Source organism: Peromyscus eremicus, chromosome 10 (genome assembly GCF_949786415.1).
Source record: "Peromyscus eremicus chromosome 10, PerEre_H2_v1, whole genome shotgun sequence".
Taxonomy (NCBI): domain Eukaryota; kingdom Metazoa; phylum Chordata; class Mammalia; order Rodentia; family Cricetidae; genus Peromyscus; species Peromyscus eremicus.
The window spans coordinates 85195722-85216058 of NC_081426.1; the positions used below are offsets into that span (position 1 = coordinate 85195722).

The 20337-nt window shown below is 44.2% G+C and overlaps 1 protein-coding gene across 3 annotated transcripts in view; it reads left to right on the forward strand.

Moving 5' to 3' along the window:
* Positions 1-20337, forward strand: part of Anxa3 (annexin A3) — a 54855-nt gene that overhangs the window by 12752 nt on the left and 21766 nt on the right. For all 3 annotated transcript variants that reach the window (XM_059274699.1, XM_059274700.1, XM_059274701.1), the window contains 4 exons: positions 7926-8013; positions 12364-12458; positions 15459-15572; positions 19134-19224. In XM_059274699.1, the coding sequence (XP_059130682.1) occupies positions 7926-8013; positions 12364-12458; positions 15459-15572; positions 19134-19224 (388 nt within the window). The remainder of the gene's footprint in view (positions 1-7925; positions 8014-12363; positions 12459-15458; positions 15573-19133; positions 19225-20337) is intronic.

Here is a 20337-nt window from a genome sequence, read left to right on the forward strand (position 1 = left end):
AGCGAACATGGATGTCAGCGATGGTCTCTCTTATTCTCTGCTCGGATGGGTGAGCAGGAGGCAACATGGATGAAGGAGGGGGCTAGAGGGGGTCTTAGGGAAGAGAACCCAGGCAGAGGAAGTACAGTGTGGAGCTCTGTGGCCATAGATCACCCAGAAACTCCGCACGAAGTGAGAGAAGGGAGACAAGACGAGAAGGAGACTTGAGGCGTCACAGTTATTTCTTTTGTGTGTGATGCTTTAGAATCCCAGGGCCACACAAAGTCCCAGAGTCTCCTGTCTCCTTACGAACTGATCATGAAGTGTCCTTCTCTGCACTAACATCACATTAGTTCTTGTTCTCTCTCCCCTGTAAACTCCCCTGCCCCGTGTGTGTGTGTGTGTGTGTGTGTGTGTGTGTGTGTGTGTGTGTGTGTGTGTTGCGCGCACTCCAGTGCTTCACATTGAACCCAGCCAGGGTCTCATGCATTAGGCAAGGGTCTACCACTGGGTTAGCAAGCACTCATGAATCTGTAACAATTCATTAGGATCGTCACTTCCCAAACAAATTCATAAACAAACCATAAAATGAAGCACTCTACTATTGTGTCTATGTGGACATCAATAGCTTTGGCCATTTTTTCAAGAGACATTCTTCCCAGAACATCCCCAATAGTCGATGTCCTTGGTCTCATTTCCTTGTGGCTAGGTTCTCAACCCCAGGGTTGTGAAGTAGATGGAGTCTTCATCACTACAGTCTACAAATCCTGTGGAGTCAGGGCTCTGGCTGAGTCTAACACTCTCATCCCCAGGGTGACGACATTGGGATGTGGGTCCTCTATAAGTGATGAGAGAAGAGTCCTCATGACTGGAGCTTTTAAAGGGGGCTGATGAAAGGGAGCCAGTATCTTCGGCCATGTGAGGCTGCAATGAGAAGGTACCACCTGTGAGGCAGAGTGTGGTCTCTCACCAGAAAGCCTGTTTTAGTTAAGGTTCCTACTGCTCTGATAAGACACCTTGACTAAAATCAGCTCGAGGAGGAAGGGATTTATTTCATTTTACACTTCTAGGTAACTGTACATCACTTGAGTGAAGTCAGGACAGGAACTCAAGCAAGGCAAGAACCTGGAGGCAGGAACTGAAGCAGAGCCGCGAAGGAGTGCTGCTTACTAGATTGCTAAGCCTGCCTTCTTATGGCACCTAGGACCAGCAGCCCAGGGGTGGCTCTGCCCACAGTGAGCTGAGCCTTCCCACATTAATTACCAATCTGGAAAATGCCCCCACAGGCTCACCCACAAGCCAATCTGGTGGAGGGCATTTTCTTATTTGAGGTTCCCTCTTCCAAAATGACATTTGTGTCAAGTTGACATGAACCTGTCCAACACAGAGCCTAAGGAAGGCAGTGGATGGCGGGTTTTCATCATAGGAGACACATACTTCTAAGGAGTCAGGTTTTCTTCACATCAAAATCCATTTTTCATAGGAAATGTAATTCAAATACATGTCTGTCCCCACCTTCCTGGGTTCCTGAACCCCACCACTGTGTCTGGGTGATCACAATCCAGGGTTCAGGTACTGAAACATCCTGTTTCATGGGTGTTTGGGGAGAAATGACTGTGTTTACAAGAGCAAGGCTTGAAAGGATAAATGTTTCTTCCATATGTGAGCACAAAAGTGAATTTAAAGATTTTCAGACCCCTTAGATACATTGCTGAGAAAGCCCTGATGTCAGCCACCTTCTCTTGACATCCTTGAGGGCTACCAATGCCACCTGCAGGCAGAAGACAGTACTGCCTCTCTTTGGGGACATCTGGGGCTGAGGGGAGCCTGCTGCAGCAGTGATGGCAGAGTCTTCTCTTTGTATGTCACCTGCCACTGCTCCAGTGACTATTGCCAGTCTGTGGGAGAATGAATGGAGTCTCCAGCGTGTGGCCTGGAGGACCTGAATCATTACCAGTCCCCTTTTCCTGATATTTCACCTAATAAACAAGCATGTTCAGGCTGCCGTGATAGAACACCACAGACTGGGTGGCTGCAGACAAGAGAGTGCATTGTTTCAATTCTGGAGGGGACAAGTCCAAAATCAAGGTGTCAGTATGGCCATCTTCCTTCTAAAGCTTGTAGGGAGTCCGGCCTGGCCTCTCTAGTTTTCTGTGGTTTGCTGCTGTAGAGAAGTAATGATGGTCCTCATAAATTAGTGATGGAGACTGCCCCCTGTTTTGAAAGCCAGACTAACAAGATGAAAATAAACAGAAGTTGATGAACATGCATATGTCATACATTCATGGGAGAAATCCAGAGCATCGAAAGTGATTCTCGGAGGTGGCTCTGAATTTTAGCTCATCTAGCATCTTCAATGATGAGTGCATTTTGAGAAAAGTGACGAAACAGGAAAAGAAAGGACTTGGGTCTCTGCAGACAATGATTTGGGGGAAAGAAGGCAAATGACTATAGACAAAGTCTAGTTAGTGATGCTGCATTGCACAATCCCCCAGGTCCCAGCTCCAGGCTGGTAAGGGTCTCAAACTATGTGAGTGATTAACCTTTGTTCCCTAGAGGAGATGACAAGGCAGGACACCTTTTGTCCTTGATGCCAATATCCTTCTTTGGGGTGACTGAGAAGCTGGGCTGAGAGCTCAAGTGTATCCCTTTTATCATGTCCTCAGTTCCCCCATCCTTCCTCTTGGGGGAGGCATGTGTCTGGTCTCTCATATTGGCAAACTTTGCCATTCCTTGCTTCAAGCCTGTGTAGTCTCCACCTTCATCGTCATACCACATTCCCCTCAAATTCTCTCGGTCCTTGCGGAACTATCTTCTCACAGAACGCTAGTCATGTTGGGTCAGAGGCCCACGCCTACGCACTTCATCTCAACCACTGGCATTTGGAGTGACCTTGCGTCCAACCACAGTTACATTCTTTGGGCTGCTGGTTAGGTCTTTGGCATAGAGACGATGCAGTCCAAGTCTCTGCCTGCTTTATGTGACCATATTTTATTTCAGATCCCCTTCTAGGACCCTTCTTTGGTTTTGAAAGACCATTTCTTCCTGGAAGAATTGAACAAAAAGTCATACACTTTCCAAGTTTGAGCTGCTTTATTTTTACAGTCTGCTCCATTTCCCCCGTGCCTACCATAAAGCTTCATGACCCAGCACAGCGCCTTGACATTGAGCGCAGAGTGTAATCATTTCTCCCTGGCTCTTTGAGAGCCCTAGATTCCTGGCGTTGTCTCTGAGGCTTCATTTTCGGCTCTGGCTTTTCTGGGACTTTATGAGGTGATGTGTGATAGGGCTGTACCTCACTTCAGAATGTGCATGCAGTTGCTGCCATTTTTTGCTCTGGAGCATTTGGCTCTAAATATGTTTTGTGTCAACAGAGTTGACACCCCGTGTTTCTTTTTTATTCATCCTTTGTCTATAAAGGTTCAATTGATTGCAAGCCTGGTAAACCTTCCATGAAGAAACAGGTGCAGCCATGTTTACTGAGACAAGGACAGACTGGCCAACCAAGGTGACAGCAGACAACTCCCTGGGTACAATTTGGCTATGGCGGTGGCTTCAGGGCACCACGCTCTGTGGCTAGCCAAAGGATAGTTTTAGATGATCAGCTGGCATAAGGTAGATTCAAAGGAGATGTTAGTCTAGACTAGTAAGTTGAAGAAAAGAATAATGGGATGGACTAGTCTCTGGTTGTGTGAACTTGGGCAAGGGTCCTAAGCATCTCTTTCTTCATCCAGGCATAGGATTTAAGTGTCTGCTTTATATGTTTATCGTGGGGATTGACAATGTTCCTAGCACAGCTCTAGGTACATAGCAACTAACTATCCTTATTATAAAGAATTCCTATTATTTTCTCACTTTATTCTTTTCATTACTGTATTTCTCAATGGATTTCAGCATCATTTTTCTTTTGAGAGCATCTAAAGGTCAAGTTTGAGAAAAGGAAAGAAGCTAAATATGCATAAGAAAGTAGATGGAACTCTGATCAAGCGCGATTTTGAAAAATGACTTTAGCCAAGTGTTCATGGGATGTTCGACATTATCACTGGCTATGTTAGGTACCAGGAAAATGACTGCAACTAAGAACCCATTAATGATTTGCCTGGCAGGATGCTAAGGCTTCAGTGAAACAGGAGGCAATCACAATAACTTGGGCTGTAAACACCAACATTCCTAAAACAACACTTCACTATTCAATTCCTCAGCTTCCACACCCGTCCGGAACCCAAGGCTTGCTTGCTGACTCTAGTCTCTTTTTCCAGGCAGCTGAGAATGAAACAAAATGTTGATTATGCCACTTGATTGTCCATTAAAATCACTGGGCGGGCGGGTGGGGGGTGTCTTGTTAAACCAGATGCTGAATCTTACGCCATAGTGTGGATGCTGTGAGAGTGGGCTATGGAGTGAGAATCTACATCTCTGTAAATTCCAGGAGACTACCATAGAGTTGATCCAGGAACCCATTTTGAGGACCATTGAGCTAGTGTTCCCTAACTCTCCCCCCCCCCCCCCCCCCCCGCCCAGGCAAAGCTCTGTAGAACATAGGACATTTGGAGGTGGCTTTAAATCCAGGCACCTTTCTTATCAACAAAGTTCTGTGAAACAGTCCCTCTGAGATTGAGCACTTCATGTATTGTTATTTGTAGTTATGTGTAGGTGTGTGTGTGTGTAGGTGTGTGTGTGTGTGTGTGTGTGTGTGTGTGTGTGTGCATGTGGGTGTGTGGGCACAAGTGCAGGTGCCTGTGGAGGCCAGTGGTACCGACCCCCTGGAACTAGACGTTTATGAGCCATCCGAATTATACCCTGGGAGCTGAACTTGGATCCTCTGGAAGAGCAAGTGCTCTTAACTGCTGAGCTAGCTCTCCCAACTCTTTTTTAAAAGGGAAATCATCAAATCTACTTCATTAAGATCACTGAAGATATTTAACGTGTTTGTAAGGTCTTTTGTTCATTATCTAGCATGTATTAATAAACAATATGTGTCTGGTAATTTATTTTACAGTGTGTTTCTATAAATCATACAAATATTGCTGAGTGGCCTAAATAACCAAGTCTTACCAAGTATATCCTACAATATTACTCATTTAAGTTAATAAAACACCTTTCAATATTTCACTAGAATTCTACTTGAGAACTCCCATGCTCTGGGGTCTAGTGGTAATGCACTTGGTTGTGATATATGAGGCCCTGGAGTTTGCTTCCCACACAGCACAATAAACAACTAAATAAAAATCAGATTTCCAAGTCTTCTTTCAAGTTCATATATGTGTGTGTATGTTGGGGAGGGAGAAGGAGAAGGAGAGGAATCCTCTTATTATCCAAGGCGTTCCTCTCTACCTAACTCTCACTAGAAAGAGGGTTGCATGCTGTATTAGGAATTTTATCCTCATCTAATTTTGTAGAGGTCACAGCTAGAGTGTAAACCCTGAATCTTTGTGATACATGAACACTCAGAATCCAGCCATAACATTGTCTTCTTGTATTCAGAAGTAGCCATGTTAAGTATCTTCATGGCATAGAATCACACAAATAGAGCTTCATAGCACCTGGTTCCTACAAATAAAATTCATTAGATCTAGGGCATGGTCACATGCATTTTAAAATGTCACCTTGGGAGATGCAGAAACATATTTCAAGAAATGCAAAGGATGATTTACAACAGAAAAGACTACTTGCACACTCAGATCTGTGGCTTAACTAGCTGAGTGGATGGAAGCAAATTCCGAAGTCTCCTTAAGACCTGATGCCGGTTATGCAGAGATGATCATGCTTAGAGTCGGGGCTGTGTAGATTGTACTTAACATATGTAAGGTGCCTAGCATCGGGCACCTGTGTGGTCCTTCTAGAACGTCAGACATCAGAGGTGGGTGCATGAGGGAACACAAGAGCTCAGCGGTGGAAGTGGACAGTAAGGAACTGAAGCCAATTGGCTCTGCCAATTTATAAAGCTTGTTAAGCACTGAGGGAAGAAAATTCTCTGAAGATTGTGCTGAAGTGACTGATTAGATTGCTTCTATTGTCTTTTGATCTGGCACATTCTAACTTGTTAGCTTAAAATTTTTTATTTGGGGTTCTTTAAACAGTGTTTGACAACATTGAAACAAATTGTCCCATCTGATCTATTGAGTCAGCAGGCTCTCATTTCTACTGTGCCAGTACATTAATTTTCCATTCACTTTAATGTGACAAGATAATGTCCTTTCATGAAAATATCAGACACTTTAGAAGAGGGTAAATGTGACCATATTAGTTCATAACAACACAGTCAATACCATTCAGTAAGAGCGTAGAAAGCCCTGTTTAAAAAGAAAATGTTAAATGTTACTACTCTTAGCACAGATTTTTATTTAAAAGGTCAGAATATACTATATAAGGACATGTGAACTTGGAATTTTCTCGGTACCCTTTTGGCCACCATCTGGTTTCTTCAGCAATTTTAGAATATTTTAATCTTTTAGCAGCATGTTTATTCCCAGTTTGTGATCATGTTTTATGCCACTAATTTATGTGCTTAAACTTAGTAATGTGGCTATTTAAAAAAAAAAAAAAGCTATGCTACTCTTGAAGCTCCATGATGTCCTTGGAGTTCTCAGGAAAAACGCAAGCTGTGGTCCACAATCGCACATCCATTAAGAAGAGCATAAGAACCGACATTTTTAATAGCATTTTCATTTATTAATTCTTTAGAGTAGCGTCCCTCAAGGACAGTGGTCAACATTAATTAAACCATCCCAGAACCTCCCAACCACAACTGCTCCTGTGTGAGATGTGACGAGGCGCTTATTGAGAATTCTCCCTGGGAAATCTAGTGGATGAAGAAAAAATGAAGTGTTCTTATTGTTTGTATACAGGTCCCTTAAAGCCTGTACTCTTCAGGATCACTGGTGTTGAAACAGCTCATTGCCCTAGAGAAGCAATGTTTCCTGTGTGCAGTTTGTTACACAAGAGAAAACAGGCTCCTGGGAGGGCTCTTGCTACATGTAGTAGAAGCCATGGTGCCTGCGTGTCTGGGGGTGGGGGGGACTCTTGCACTGGGCCAGGAACACAGGAAGCCAGGCTGCCGCAGATGCACACTAGGGCTGGAGAGATGGCTCAGCAGTTCAGAGCATCTGCTGCTCTTTCAGAGGACCTGGAGGGGTTCTGCTGTGTACCACTAACAATATAAAAAGCATTAGCTCCGGTACTTCAATATGCCAACACAAGCCTCTGGGATCTTCCCCGAGCTGTGCCACCGCAATACCTCTGAGCATGCTGCCTGTGGGCTGTGTTTAGGCTCTGGGTTTCCTGTTGACCAAGAGCAATTATTTAGTTATACACTGAGCCTCTGGGGGCAGTGGTGTTAGCATCTAGGCATCTGTACTGGCTTGCCCTTAGGGCCCTGGCAGGATATACCTCAGCTGCAGCCACTAAGAGCACCCCCTCTGCGCATTCCATGTTTCCATATAAAAGGCGGTCCTTGTACACCTCTGTCTCTCTGTCTGTCTCCCTCCCTCCCTCCCTCCTCCTCCTCCTCCTCCTCCTCCTCCTTCTTTTCTCCCTCTCTCTCTCTCTCTCTCTCTCTCTCTCTCTCTCTCTCTCTCTCTCTCTCTCCCTCTCCCTCTCCCTCTCCCTCTCCCTCTCCCTCCCTCCCTCCCTCCCCCCCTCCCTCTCTCCCTCCCTCCCCCCCTCTCCCCTCTTCTCTTCTCTTCCTTCACTTTCATCCCCAGGGACCAGTCTCTGCCCGCTTCTGTAACCCTTCTCTCCCCTCCCTTCAATAAACCTCCTACATGGGCCCTGTTGTATGGTGTGACTCCTTCCCACTGTTTTTAAAACACAAGTTGAATTTTTAAAAACATAAACACTTCCAGATAATTTCAGTAATGACCACGTGAGATAAACATTTAGTCGAGTATGTTTTAATGTAATATAAATAAAGGTGTGGTTCTGAACTAGTGGAACCTTCCCTCTAGGTTGGACCTCGAGGAACCATAAAAGATTATCCAGGCTTTAGCCCAGCAGTGGATGCCGAAGCTATCCGGAAAGCCATCCGAGGAATTGGTGAGTGAAGTTTTGCAATCCCTTTGTTGGTGTTGAAGCAAACCAGGAAAGTTCCCGTCTGAAAAGCCAAGTTAACCTGATTTGAATCCTGAGTTAGAGAAGTTGTCGGGGGACATTCTAAAGTGTGAAGTGATGAAAAGTGTATGGGAACCGAGTTTTAGTAAGTAAAGCATTTGCAATGTTTACTTAATTAAAATCGAACACCGCCACAGCCCCTTCCAACAGCCATCACCGTCATAAACATAAATCGTCACAGATACAGTCCCTGACCATTCTTCCTAGGTTTTAGGTCACGCCATTACCTAGAGAAAATCACCTTCCTAAATTAGACTTTACGCTTGTGGACTTTCAAGACCACAGCCACACACATACGTACCTGCTGTTCTATAGTTTCAACCACTAAAACTGGAAAAGTGCCCTATACATTCTTCCGCCATTTGTTTTAATCTCTTAACATAATGTTTCTGAGATTTATTCGTGTTGATATGTTTAGCTCTAGATCATTAATTTTAACTGCATAGTAGTCTATTGTATATTATACCATAAACTGGGAATGTTGATGAAACATTCAAATTGCCTATAATTCTTTTCTATTACAGCATAAAAGTCCTTGGTGAATGTTCCTGCTTTAACTTGTTGTGCACATTTGCTAGTATTTCTCTAGGACATGATAGGAGTTGTGATTTCTGGGTGGAAATTGCCAGAATACTTATTTTCAAATTAACTGAAAATTTCACCGAATTATTCTCCAAAATGGTTATAAAAATTAGTAGTACTCTTGGGGCTAGTGTGGTAGGTTAGAAAGTACAATGATCATTACAAAAGCTCAGTGTCCTGAGTTCGATCCCCAGACCAGTCGAAGGAAACAGCTGACTCCATAAAGCAGACCTCTAATCTCCACTTGCATGCTATGGTGTGCGCCCATCATACACTCGGTGATACTACTAATAATAACTAATAATAGCACATAGTACTCCTTCCACAATGCATGAGACCTTCTCTTGATCCGTATTCCATACTCTGATTAACACAGGATGCAGAAGTACCATTCAGTTTTTCCAGTTGACTAGGTCTAAAGCTGTATGACTCCCTGCCCCCCATCTTTAAATACTGATATAATCCCGCATCATTTTTTCTTTTTGTTTCCTCTTTCATATGTGACTTCTTCACATATTTTAGTCCCTCTCAGTTGAGCTGTCTTCTTCAGGGCTGCCAAGAGAGGTTCTGTTGCTTTCTTGTCACTAGTTTCTGTATATAAACTTTTCTAAATAAAAATCTCAAGCCATGAAAATATCCTCCTCCTCCTAGTCCATGGCCAAAAACAAAACAAAACAAAGTATTAGGTTAATGTTTATTTTGTCCAGTTTTATATTTTAGCAAAAAATCAAGCTTAGTAATATTTTTCCTAGGATTCATGACTACTATAACTTTTTGTTTTGTTTTGTTTTTTAGTATATGTGCTGCCGAAGCGAGCACTTTGTTTTTGTTTTTTTGTTTTTTTGTTTTTTTCCGAGACAGGGTCTCTCTATGCAGCTTTGCGCCTTTCCTGGAACTCACTCAGTCGCCCAGGTTGGCCTCAAACTCACAAAGATCCACCTGGCTCTGCCTCCCGAGGGCTGGGATTAAAGGCGTGCGCCACCACCGCCCGGCAATTGTTTTGTTTTTTAAGACAGTGTTCCTCTGTGTTGCCCTGGCTGTCCTGGATCTTGCTCTGTAGACCAGGCTGGCCTCAAATTCATAGAGATCTGCCTACCTCTGCCTCCCAAGTGCTGGGATTAAAGGCGTGTGCCACCAGTGCCCAGCTTACTGTATCTTTTTAACAGTAAAGTCATAAAGATATTCTGTATTTTCCTCCTAGATTTAGAAATCTTCTTCTTAACTTGACCATCAATCGACATGGAATTGATATTTATGAGGGGCATTTAGAGATACCTAACTTCATTCTATCTCAAGTAGATACTTTTCTCAGCACAGTTCCTGAAGATGTCACCCCATCCTCTCTGCCATGTGAAGCCACTTTGGTAGGAGTTTCCTGCTCTCCTGTCTGTCCCCACCTCAGTACCCTTGTCATAGTTATTCCACCTTTACAGTGACTCCTCGTGTTGGGGACTGTTTTTGTTCTTTGCTTGTTTGTTGGTTTGTAGGGGGACTCTTCCCCTGCTGTGTGCCTTTTAGGACAACCTGTGTAATTCTGTGAAATATGCTGTTAAGAGTTTATGTCAGCATTATCTTCTGTTATACAAGACAGTTTGTTTTTTTTTTTTAACAAAAATATTTTTTCACTTATCTTTTAAATTTTTTGGTTAATATTTTAGTATTAATTCCTTTTGAAATTTTTTATACATTTTATTAAGATGTAATTGCATCACTTTCCACTTCTCTTTCCTCCTCCCAAGCCCTCCCAAGGTGATACGATGTTGTCTTCTGGCCTCTGGATACCTGCACACATATGTGCACACACAGGGATTAGGAAAGTGTATAAATTGTTGAGATGTAAAAAAAATTAGGGCAAAGTAACAGAGGACATGCAGAGTAGAGATGAGCACCACAGTGGAAGGAATAGAAAAAGAAAGGAGCTGAGAATAATTCCCAGAATACATCTTGAGTCAAGGTGCCTTGTGTCCCTGAACTCACTCAGTGTGGAAGAATGACCTTGGACTTCTGATCCTCCTGCATCCACCTCCTGGGTGCTGGGGTTACAGGTGTGAGTTTCCACTCCTGGCTTCCGGGCTTCCTGAGTACCAGGCAAGCACTCCATCACTAGGCCCAGTTCCCAGGGACTTTTTTTTTTTTTTTTTTTTGGATAGCTCTATCTATAGTCCTGTCATGGATGAGGGACCAGAGTGAAAACACATCAGAGATGAAATCTAGCACCTGGGACCTGCTGTGATACGGAGAGGCTCAGTTGCAGGTGCTCAGCAACTGGTTGGCACTGATGCTGTTTCAGATCCAGGTTAGTTACCAGATTCACCAAGCAAGTAGACCGCAGTCTGATTCTGTTGACCGTAGGAAAATACAGGATCAAAGGCAAGCAGGGCAGCAGCCTTCACCAGGAGGCCAGCAGGTGACCATGCACATAGGTTCCTTCCTCCTCCACAGATGTAGACTGTGTAGTACAGTCACAGGCTGTATAGATGTGGGTCATGGGTGTTACCTCAGCACAAAGAAACCTAGCCTTGAACCCGGTTGATCTTCCCATCATTCTAGTCTTGTCTACCCAAGGCCTGCAAGCCACCTCAAGGCTTCTTGTCTGCGGAGAGTCCTCTCCATCCAACAAAGGAGATACAGGCTTCCCACAGTCATCATCATGCTCAACTACCAAAAATTAGTGATGTGGAGGACATTCTCAGACAAGCCGGCCTCAGTCCTGGCCTGGTCTTACCTTTTACTTACAAACATATGTGTGTGAAATGCACCCTAGAGGTGTGAGTCACAAACAGAAATCTGTGTCAGTCAGACTTCGCGTTGCCGTGGTAAACTACCTGTGATAGAGAAGATTTATTTCGGCTCGTGGTTTCCAGAGGGTCCAGTCTGTGGTACTTGCCTCCATTGATTGTGGGCTTGTGGTGGGGCAGAGCATCATGTGGCGCACTGCTGACCTCCTTACCTCAAGGAGGAGAAGGGGGGAGGGGATAACCTTTAAAGGAATGCCCCTGATGACCTACCTCCTCTAGGCCCCACTCCTTGAGATGTCTATCATTTTCTGAAATGACACCATCAGCTAGAGACCAAGTACTCAACACATGTCTGAAGGGGGCACATTTCATATTCAAACCACAACAAAATCCATGTTTGCAGGTGAGGGATTTGTTGCATTTCTTAAAAGCTGTGTGACTGTGGCAAGTGACATAAGCTCTCTGAGTATTAATGTCATCTTTAGGGCAGCTTTATCTCTCCACAGTATAGGGACCCTGTAACTCTCGGCTACAACAAGGAGTAAAAAAGAGCACCTTATAGATAGTAGGTATTCAGTAAATCTTCCGGTCCTGCCCTCGAGAGGACAGAAGATTTGATGTCGGTTATGGAGTGAGTGCTGAAATTCAGTAGGAGTCACTCAGGAAGTTCTTCGTGCCCCTCTCGCTGTGTGTGTGCGTAGGAGGAGTAGACGAGGATTGGCTGTCGTTTTTGTTTTCCATCCCCCAATCATCCAAATGGTTAACGTTTTCAAAAACAAACAAACAAAACCCCCAAACCAGGCAAACACACAGCTTCTAAGCCAGCAAGCAGCTGTAAACTGAAAATTAAGATGCCTCCCTGTGGGCATTAGTTTCAGAGGACATATCGCTCTTCCGTTGCTCGACACAGATACGGAGAACCCTTGGTTGATGGAATAACTTTGGTCTCATTTAGGAACTGACGAGAAAGCCCTCATCAACATTCTGACAGAGCGCTCGAATGCGCAGCGGCAGCTGATTGCCAAGGAGTACCAAGCAACATACGAACAGGTACCGCCGTGAACACGACAGGTCCTGAAGGGACAGTCACCGGTCTCAGTTCCTCCTCCGAGTTCCCCTGGCAGGTCTTTGGTTTCAGATGGAGTGAGGCAGAAGATGCCGCGTGCATTCACTCGAGAACCAGGACTCTCAATCCTGGTTTTGCATTCACCACCTCAGTGGCTTTGGGGCTTCTGCTTCTTCGCTATGGAATGAAGAATGTTGCCTCAGAGGAGTGGTTCTCAACCTGTGGGTCGTGACCCCTTTGGGGTCAAAGGACTTGTTTGTTTGTTTGTTTTTTCCCAAAGGACCTTTTTACAGGGGTCACATAGCAGATATTCTATCTGGCACATGACATATTTACGTTACAATTCATCACAGTAGCAAAACTAGTTATGAAGTATCAATGAAAATAATTTTATGGTTGAGGGTCACCACAACATGAGGAAATGTATTAAAGGGTCACAGCAATGGTTCCAAGTCAGCAGTGAATACCCTCCCCACAGGACACTTGGCTTAAAGGGAGATTTATTTTTTTCTTTTTTGAGACAGGGTCTCGTGTAGCACAGACTAGCCCGGAACTTACAAAGTAGATGGAGATTATCTTGAATTTCTGATCCCATGTTCACCTCTCAGTGTTGGGATTATAGCCGGGACTCACTAGGCCCGGGGTAGGTGGTACTGGGGAATCCAACCCAGGTCTTTGTGAAGGCTGGGCGAGCGCTCTACCTACTGAGGCCTGTCCCCAGCCTGAGTAGAGTAGAGACATTTTGATGACCCAAGTTAGACTCGGGGTGGAGGGTGATTCCGACTTCCAGAGGTTAGAGATACTGTCAAGGGTGTATCATATGGAGGACAGCTCTCCCAACCAAGTATTACCGGAACAGCTATCTGACAAAGAAGGCCTTAGATAATCTTTAGTTTCTGTTTTAATTTTAAAATAGTTACGTAAGGATAGGCTCAGTAAAGTCAGCAGATGGAAACCCACTAAGTATCCCAAAATAAATCCGTAAGAACAAGACTGCCACACAATTTGTTCGTCATCTATTTGGTGAGTAGTACTCTTGTCAGAGACCAGAGATTGAACGCAGGACAGGAAGGACAAATGGAAAGGTCTTGGGCAATAGTCAGCTGGGAATGTGGGGGAGACAGAACTCTGAACCCCAATATAGCAGGAGTGTGGACTTGGTGAGGCAAAGGGATAGTTTTGTAGTATTGGAGCTTTTGAAAAAAATCCGGGTGCCACTGTTTTTCAGGCTAGTTCAAATGATCGTCTCACCTTACTAGGAGCTAGAAATACGTGGGTGTGCATCACCGCGCCTGACTACCAAACATTTTTATTTGTGGATTTGAGATAGGATTTTGGCATGTGGCCAGTCTGGTCTTTAGTACCTGTATTCAAACCATCTTCCCACTTCAGCGTCCTTCCTACCCAGTGCTCAGACTACAGATGCATGCCTCTGGGCTTTATCTCTAAGAATTATTTCGTAGTCGTCTTGATTTTATCCTACAATAGGGAGCCATTGGAAGTCTGTAAGCAGGGGAATAGTCTAGTCCAATTTTTAGTATTAAAAGATTATTTGGGGACCTGGAGGTTTAGCTTAATGGTAGAGTACTTGCCTGGCATTTCTGAGGCTCTCTGTCCCATCCCCAGAATTACAAAGACAATGGAAAGATTACTCTGGATGCTGTGGGTCATGAAGTATGGAAAGGAAGGAGTACACACACAGCAGTCAGGCTGTTGACCATCACAGTTAGCTCAGCCATCACCTGACGGTGCTCTCCAGTCCCCCCAGGCATTAAAACTCCTTCCTCAGACACCATTTATTACACACTCAATATACTATACGATAAAATTAAATTTCTTCTTTGAATACTTTTATTTTACCATTAGGGTGAACATCTTTGGCATAAGCAGTGTATTGTGGCTACCTATAACGTCCAGCATTAATTAGATGCCCTTAAACATGTATGGAAATGAATGAACTGCCAAGCATCTGGACAAACCCCCTCACATATAGGTCGGTAGGTGACATGGATGGTCCATTGGCCTTTCAGAGCACTGGAAAATGTGGAGGAAGAGTCAGTGGAGGCAAAGGGCAACCACCATTTCTCACTGTGATGGGTTGAGAGCACGTGAGATAGGATTTCTTTGCCTTCGAGTTGAGGACAGATAGTATCAGAATTTAGCATCTTTAGGCAAAAACAAACAAACAAAACACCCTGTTGCAGTTAAAGCAGGGTGACACTTGGCTCCATCTCATGACCCCACTGTGTCCCTGGTCTTTATCATCAGAGCTGCCTGAGAGGCTGCCAGCCCTGAAAAGAAAACTGTTCCATATCCCTCCTTTGAATATTGGAAATAGAAACCACGTTCCTGCCCTTAGGGGGAGAGACGGACTTCTTATGTAATGTGTGGAAACAGTGGTAAAGGATGATGCTGTTGTCCTGCTTGGAATGCCCCAGGATCCACTAAAGGAGACTAACCAGCCACTGTCCTCCCCTTTCTCTTTGGAGCCCAGTGGGGTCTCTGAGAAGCAAGGTACTCAGGAATAGAGAGTTTACCAGAGAGAGCTCTCTCTCTTCCTCCCTTACCCTCCTTTTGAAGCACCGAGGACCTAGGAAATGCATTCACTCTGTTTTTCTAGTTATCAGTTATTATTTTAATTGTGCATATTTGTGGGTATGGTGTAATGATTTGGTACATGCATACAATGTGTAATGAGCAGAGTATTTAGAGGGACGGCATTTTAATGTACAGTCCCAAACTCTGGTGAACTTGTAAAGCTTCCTTTGGGCTTTGCAAAAGTCTGTGTAAGGCAGAACATTGTGAAAACCTCATAAAATGAAGATTAATGTCCATTGAGATATTCTCAGCATTCCTGCTCTTCCCTATGGATGAGCACGCTTTTGCTTGGTTCTTAGATTTGCGTTTCTCTTTCCCCTGGGTGGCTGTTGAGGAAGAGAAAAGAAACATGTTTCATGATTTCCTTCTTGGGGTTTTTATTTTAGGAGTTGAAAGATGACTTGAAGGGTGACCTCTCCGGCCACTTTGAGCACATCATGGTGGCTCTTGTGACTGCACCAGCCCTGTTTGATGCAAAGCAACTGAAGAAATCCATGAAGGTACAAGCCCTACACAAACCGACGCTCCCCAGATTTCCCTGCCGTCATGATTAGGGAACTCTTGAGCACTCATTTGAGACCTAGTGGGCTTGAATGCCATTTTTGACTGTGGGTGGGGTGATTATGGGAGCTCTATGCAACCTGGAGCCCAAATGACCCTGAGCTGCAAGGACAGTTACATTTTCTTTCTTTTCTTTTTTTTTTCTTAAATAAATATTCAGTCTCTTTTTTTTTCTTTCATTGAACATAAATACCATCACCCATCCATTACTCAGGCCCCATGATTTGTATTATTTTTAGTCCCTTGCTTTCCTTTACCCTTCAGAACCCCAAACTTCTCACCAAGTCCATGTGCACTCTGCTCTAAGTCTACAGCAACAAGCACATCTCAGACAGCGTCAGGATGGAAGCCAAAGTCTCCCTCGGTGGCTCCCACTCTGCTGTGGCCACCTGCACCTCTTGGTTATACTTTATCAGTACCCTAAGCAGGTCCCTTCAGTTCCATTGGAAACTGCTCTCAATGGGATGGGCAAAATTACTTTTATAAAGATATTTTAAAGTGAGACGATGTGATTCACCTCCCTAAATCTCCAGTGATCACTTAAAACCCAGACTCCTCATCACCTTCATCACACAAGGCTGTCCCTTGTCTATCTGTGATTCTTTTTAAAACCCTGCCAGCCTTCGCCAGAGAAATAGAGCCACTTGGCAGAACATTTATATTAAGAACTTTACTGTAAGGCAGAGTCTGGGTGGTGAGGACCAGGATCTGCAGGAGAGGTGGTCAGGGAAGGCCTGAGCCCTCAGCAGTCTCCAAAGCTGCTGCCCACAGGTACAGCCTCTTCTTCAGGGAAGGCTTGGCTTTCCCTTAAGGCCTTTTAGAAGAATGAATTGGGCCCAGTCAGAATGCAGAGTGTCTGAAGTATGTCCCACTTAAAATCAATTGATAATGGACTTTATTCATAAAATGCCTTCACAGCGGCACACAGATTAGCATCTGTCTGGATAGCCAGGGACTGGACCTGACCAAGTTGCCACATAAACTCTCACCTTCCTTCTGTCCGCATTCAATGGCGCTCGCTTCACTGGACTTTTCTCTGCTTCTTGGACATTGCAAGCACCCTTGTTTGGGGGTCCTTGTCCATGGTGTTCCGTCTGGATTCCTTCTCCTCGGAAATTCCATGTTAGTTTACCAATTCTATTGTCATTGTCTTTTGTTTAACTTCCATTTGTGTGTACTTTATGCTGAGTTTATCCCCAGGCCAGACATTTGGGGGTTTTTGTTTTGTTTTGTCTTGTTTTCTCTGGGATACTTTTTTCTTCTGTGTAGCCTCCTCTTCTGGCGCAGGAAGAGTTTGTTCATTTCAGTGAGGATCAACTCCATGCAGGCAGCTCAGGTATAAGCTAACCTGACCCTATGAACTCGGAAAGTCTGGAGAATCTGGGTGCTTTATCACGTGGATATGTTGAGTGACCAGAGAAGCGACACTTAGAATCTGAATCTCAATATACGCTCTGCACTTTCAAGTATGCGTAGCAAATATTCAGCTCTCCTTTTGGGCCATCTCACCCCATTTCTTTCTGGGCATGTCTATCTTAATTCTTACACTGTGGCAATAGAATGGTTACCTTAAAAAAAGAAAAGAAAACAAGGTCTCACTGTGTGGCCGAGGTGACCTTTAACTCATAATCCTGCCTCACCTTCCCAACTGTTGGAATTACAAGCATCCAGCCACACAGCACTGCTTGTGACTTGTAGAAAGTAGCATCTTTCAGGTACTTGGTAAACAGATGTGCACCCTGATGGTCTAGGCAGTTTGACAAGTAGGCTTTAAGATTTGAACCTCCTTCTTAATTCTGTGGGGTTTTCTGCAGTGAGTGAACAGTGAACTATTTTTGTAGATGACCACAGGGCCACTTACAGAAAGAACCATTTTTTTTTTAATTTATCTTGTTGCTGCCTAAAATGTTCTCTTCTTTTTTAAAGGTACATTTCTTTGCCTTTTTTTTTCCATATAACTAAGATATGAGTCTTCATTATGCTAAGGGACCTCACAGGTTGTAGTCTGTATCCTACATCAAAGTCTGAAATGATGTAGATGCTTAGCAGACTTAGAGAGAAGTGGTGGGAAAGGGGTCCAGATTCTGGCTTCCCACCCACAGGAAGAGGGTTTTTTTTGCATTCTTCCTGAAGGGGTAGGGGCATCTGAGAAGCACGTGGCCAGCTGGAAGCAGATATGCAGGAGATTTGCTGTGAGAAATGCCTGTGGAGGATGAAGAGGAAACAGCAGGGGGAAAAAGTGAGCCTTAAGGCTGCACTGAGGCTCTGCCCCCTGAAGAAGAGCCCCAGCACATGGCACATCTCTGAGAAAGTGTGCCAGGCAATGATGGCATAGGAGATGAGCCCCATGACGAGCAGAAACAGCCCAGCTCTGGTACCTCACCCATATGTGCTCTGTCAGTTACCAGGGCAACAAGTCTTCATCATGAACCCTAGGGCAGACCCAAAGGTGTGGCAGTTGGAGGCTGTTAGCCAATAGCATGTGTTACAGCAGACAGTCTAAAGTGAAATGTGAGCAGTGTGTATCCATGGCTTCCTCATGGGGAGAGCTCAACAGGTGTGATTCTTATGGCCAGATGTACCGACATGTACTAGAAAATGTTGTCTTTGGTTAAGAAGAAATCCACAGTAAGGACTCTGGACTAAGAATGGTGGCAGTACCATTATCAAGACCCTTTGGTCTTAGGCTCTCTCATCTTAGCCCCTGGATTCTACTTCTTGGCTAACGTTGGCAACAGTAGTCAACTAAATAAAACAAAGGCCAAGGAAAGTTTTCTAGCCTCTCTATAAGGACTCTCCTAGTACTTGCCTGCAGTTATTCTGGTCAGAATGTATGGATGTATGAATGTACCATAGTTGTATGGATGATTTCAGTGGCAGGTATCCTGGCCAGGACTGAATCTCTGTTTGTAAGTTTCAGTGGCTTTATTTGATCAAGTTCCACTGCAAAGAGCTTACAGTGTGAGTCAGTGACCTTGATACAAACAAGGCTTAGAGGTAAACTGGGCTCCAAGCCAGCCAGGCCCATGACACACATTTACTGAAGATCTGAAAACCTCTGTGTATGAGAAGACTGGGACATGCTGACCAACCCTGCCCAGAGGCGCAAGGATACACACATTCAGAATTGCTACAGAGCGCTTTCTATATGAAGTGCTGTGTCGGCGTAGTGGGTGGAGCCTGTTAGGCCATCTCTTGCGATCATTAATGACACACGCGTTTTCGTTCATGCCCTTTCCTCCTAGAGTTATTTGACTTATTTTCACATTAGAGTAGGGTACTTTCTTGAAATACTTGATGTAAGTTTTCTCCAGATGACTTATTGTTTCAATTCTAACATGCGTGGAGAAATCAGAAAACTACGGTAGAGCAATAGGAGATCTTTCGTTGATTTACTCAGAGCTGTTCTTTCATCTGTACAAAATGAGATATTAAGACTGAAAAGCATGAAATTAAGTTATTTTAAGTGTTCTAAAATTAGATTTCTTTTTCCTTGTTAGGGCACTGGGACGGATGAAGATACCTTGATTGAAATCTTAACCACCAGGACAAGCAGGCAGATGAAGGAGATCACGCAGGCCTATTATACAGGTGACCCGCCTTCTTCTTGCCTTTACCAATGACCACACATTTGTGAGTCAAGTTGCTTCTCCTAGCACCTCACCTATCATAAAGCATCTTGAGAATGCCAGAGACAGGGAAGGAAAGATGCATTCTGACATGGATTATGCATTCTTCGGGAAAGATATGATCTGCCACATAACAATAGTATTAGCATCTTGCATTTTATATATCATAAAAGCAACAAGCTGTCTTATCAATGAAGCAACACAATAGTCTACATAAACAGCTAACAACTATGGTTTTCCCAGTCTTCTAAAGTCACTGGTGTGTGAAAGAACGCCGGATTAAGGATCAGCAACTCTTACGTTCCAGTTCAAGCTCCTTCCTACCACAACACCATCCTCATTCTTTTACCCTGGCGTCTTAGTTAGGGCTTCTATTGCTATGAAGAGACACCATGACCATGGCAACTTTTGTAAAGAAAAACATTTAACTGTGGTGGCTTGCTTACAGTTCAGAGGTTTAGTCCATTATCAACACTGCAGGAAGCAGGGCAGCATGCAGGCAGACATGGTGCTAGAGAGGTAGCTGAGAGTTCTTAGATCTTGACTCACAGGCAACAGGAAGTGGTCTGTCTCACTGGGCGTGGCTTGAGCATATATGAGACTGCAAAGCCCACCTCCACAGTGACACACTTCCTCCAACAAGACTACACCTACTCCAATAAGGCCAGACCTCCTAATAGTGCCATTCCCTTTGGGGACCATTTCCTTTTAAACCACCACACCTGTTATGCCTCAAAGTGCACGAGGCACTTGTCAACTATATTGGAATCATTTTCACTTATTTCTTTTTTATTATAGTTATTGGTTTATAATTAAATTATTGGTACCTATTGGTTGTACATATTAAGAGTTTCATTGTGACATTTCCATACATTTGAGTATTGAGCGCTAATCGTGCCCACCCTTCCTTCTTCTACTACCCTTGTTTTCATTTTTTGTTGGTGTTTTGTTTTGCTTGGTTTTGTTTTTGAGACAGGTTTCCCTGTGTAGCCCTGGCTGTCCTGGAACTAACTCTGTAGACCAGGTGGGCCTCAAACTCAATTCACCTGCCTCTGCCTCCTGGGTGTTAGGATTA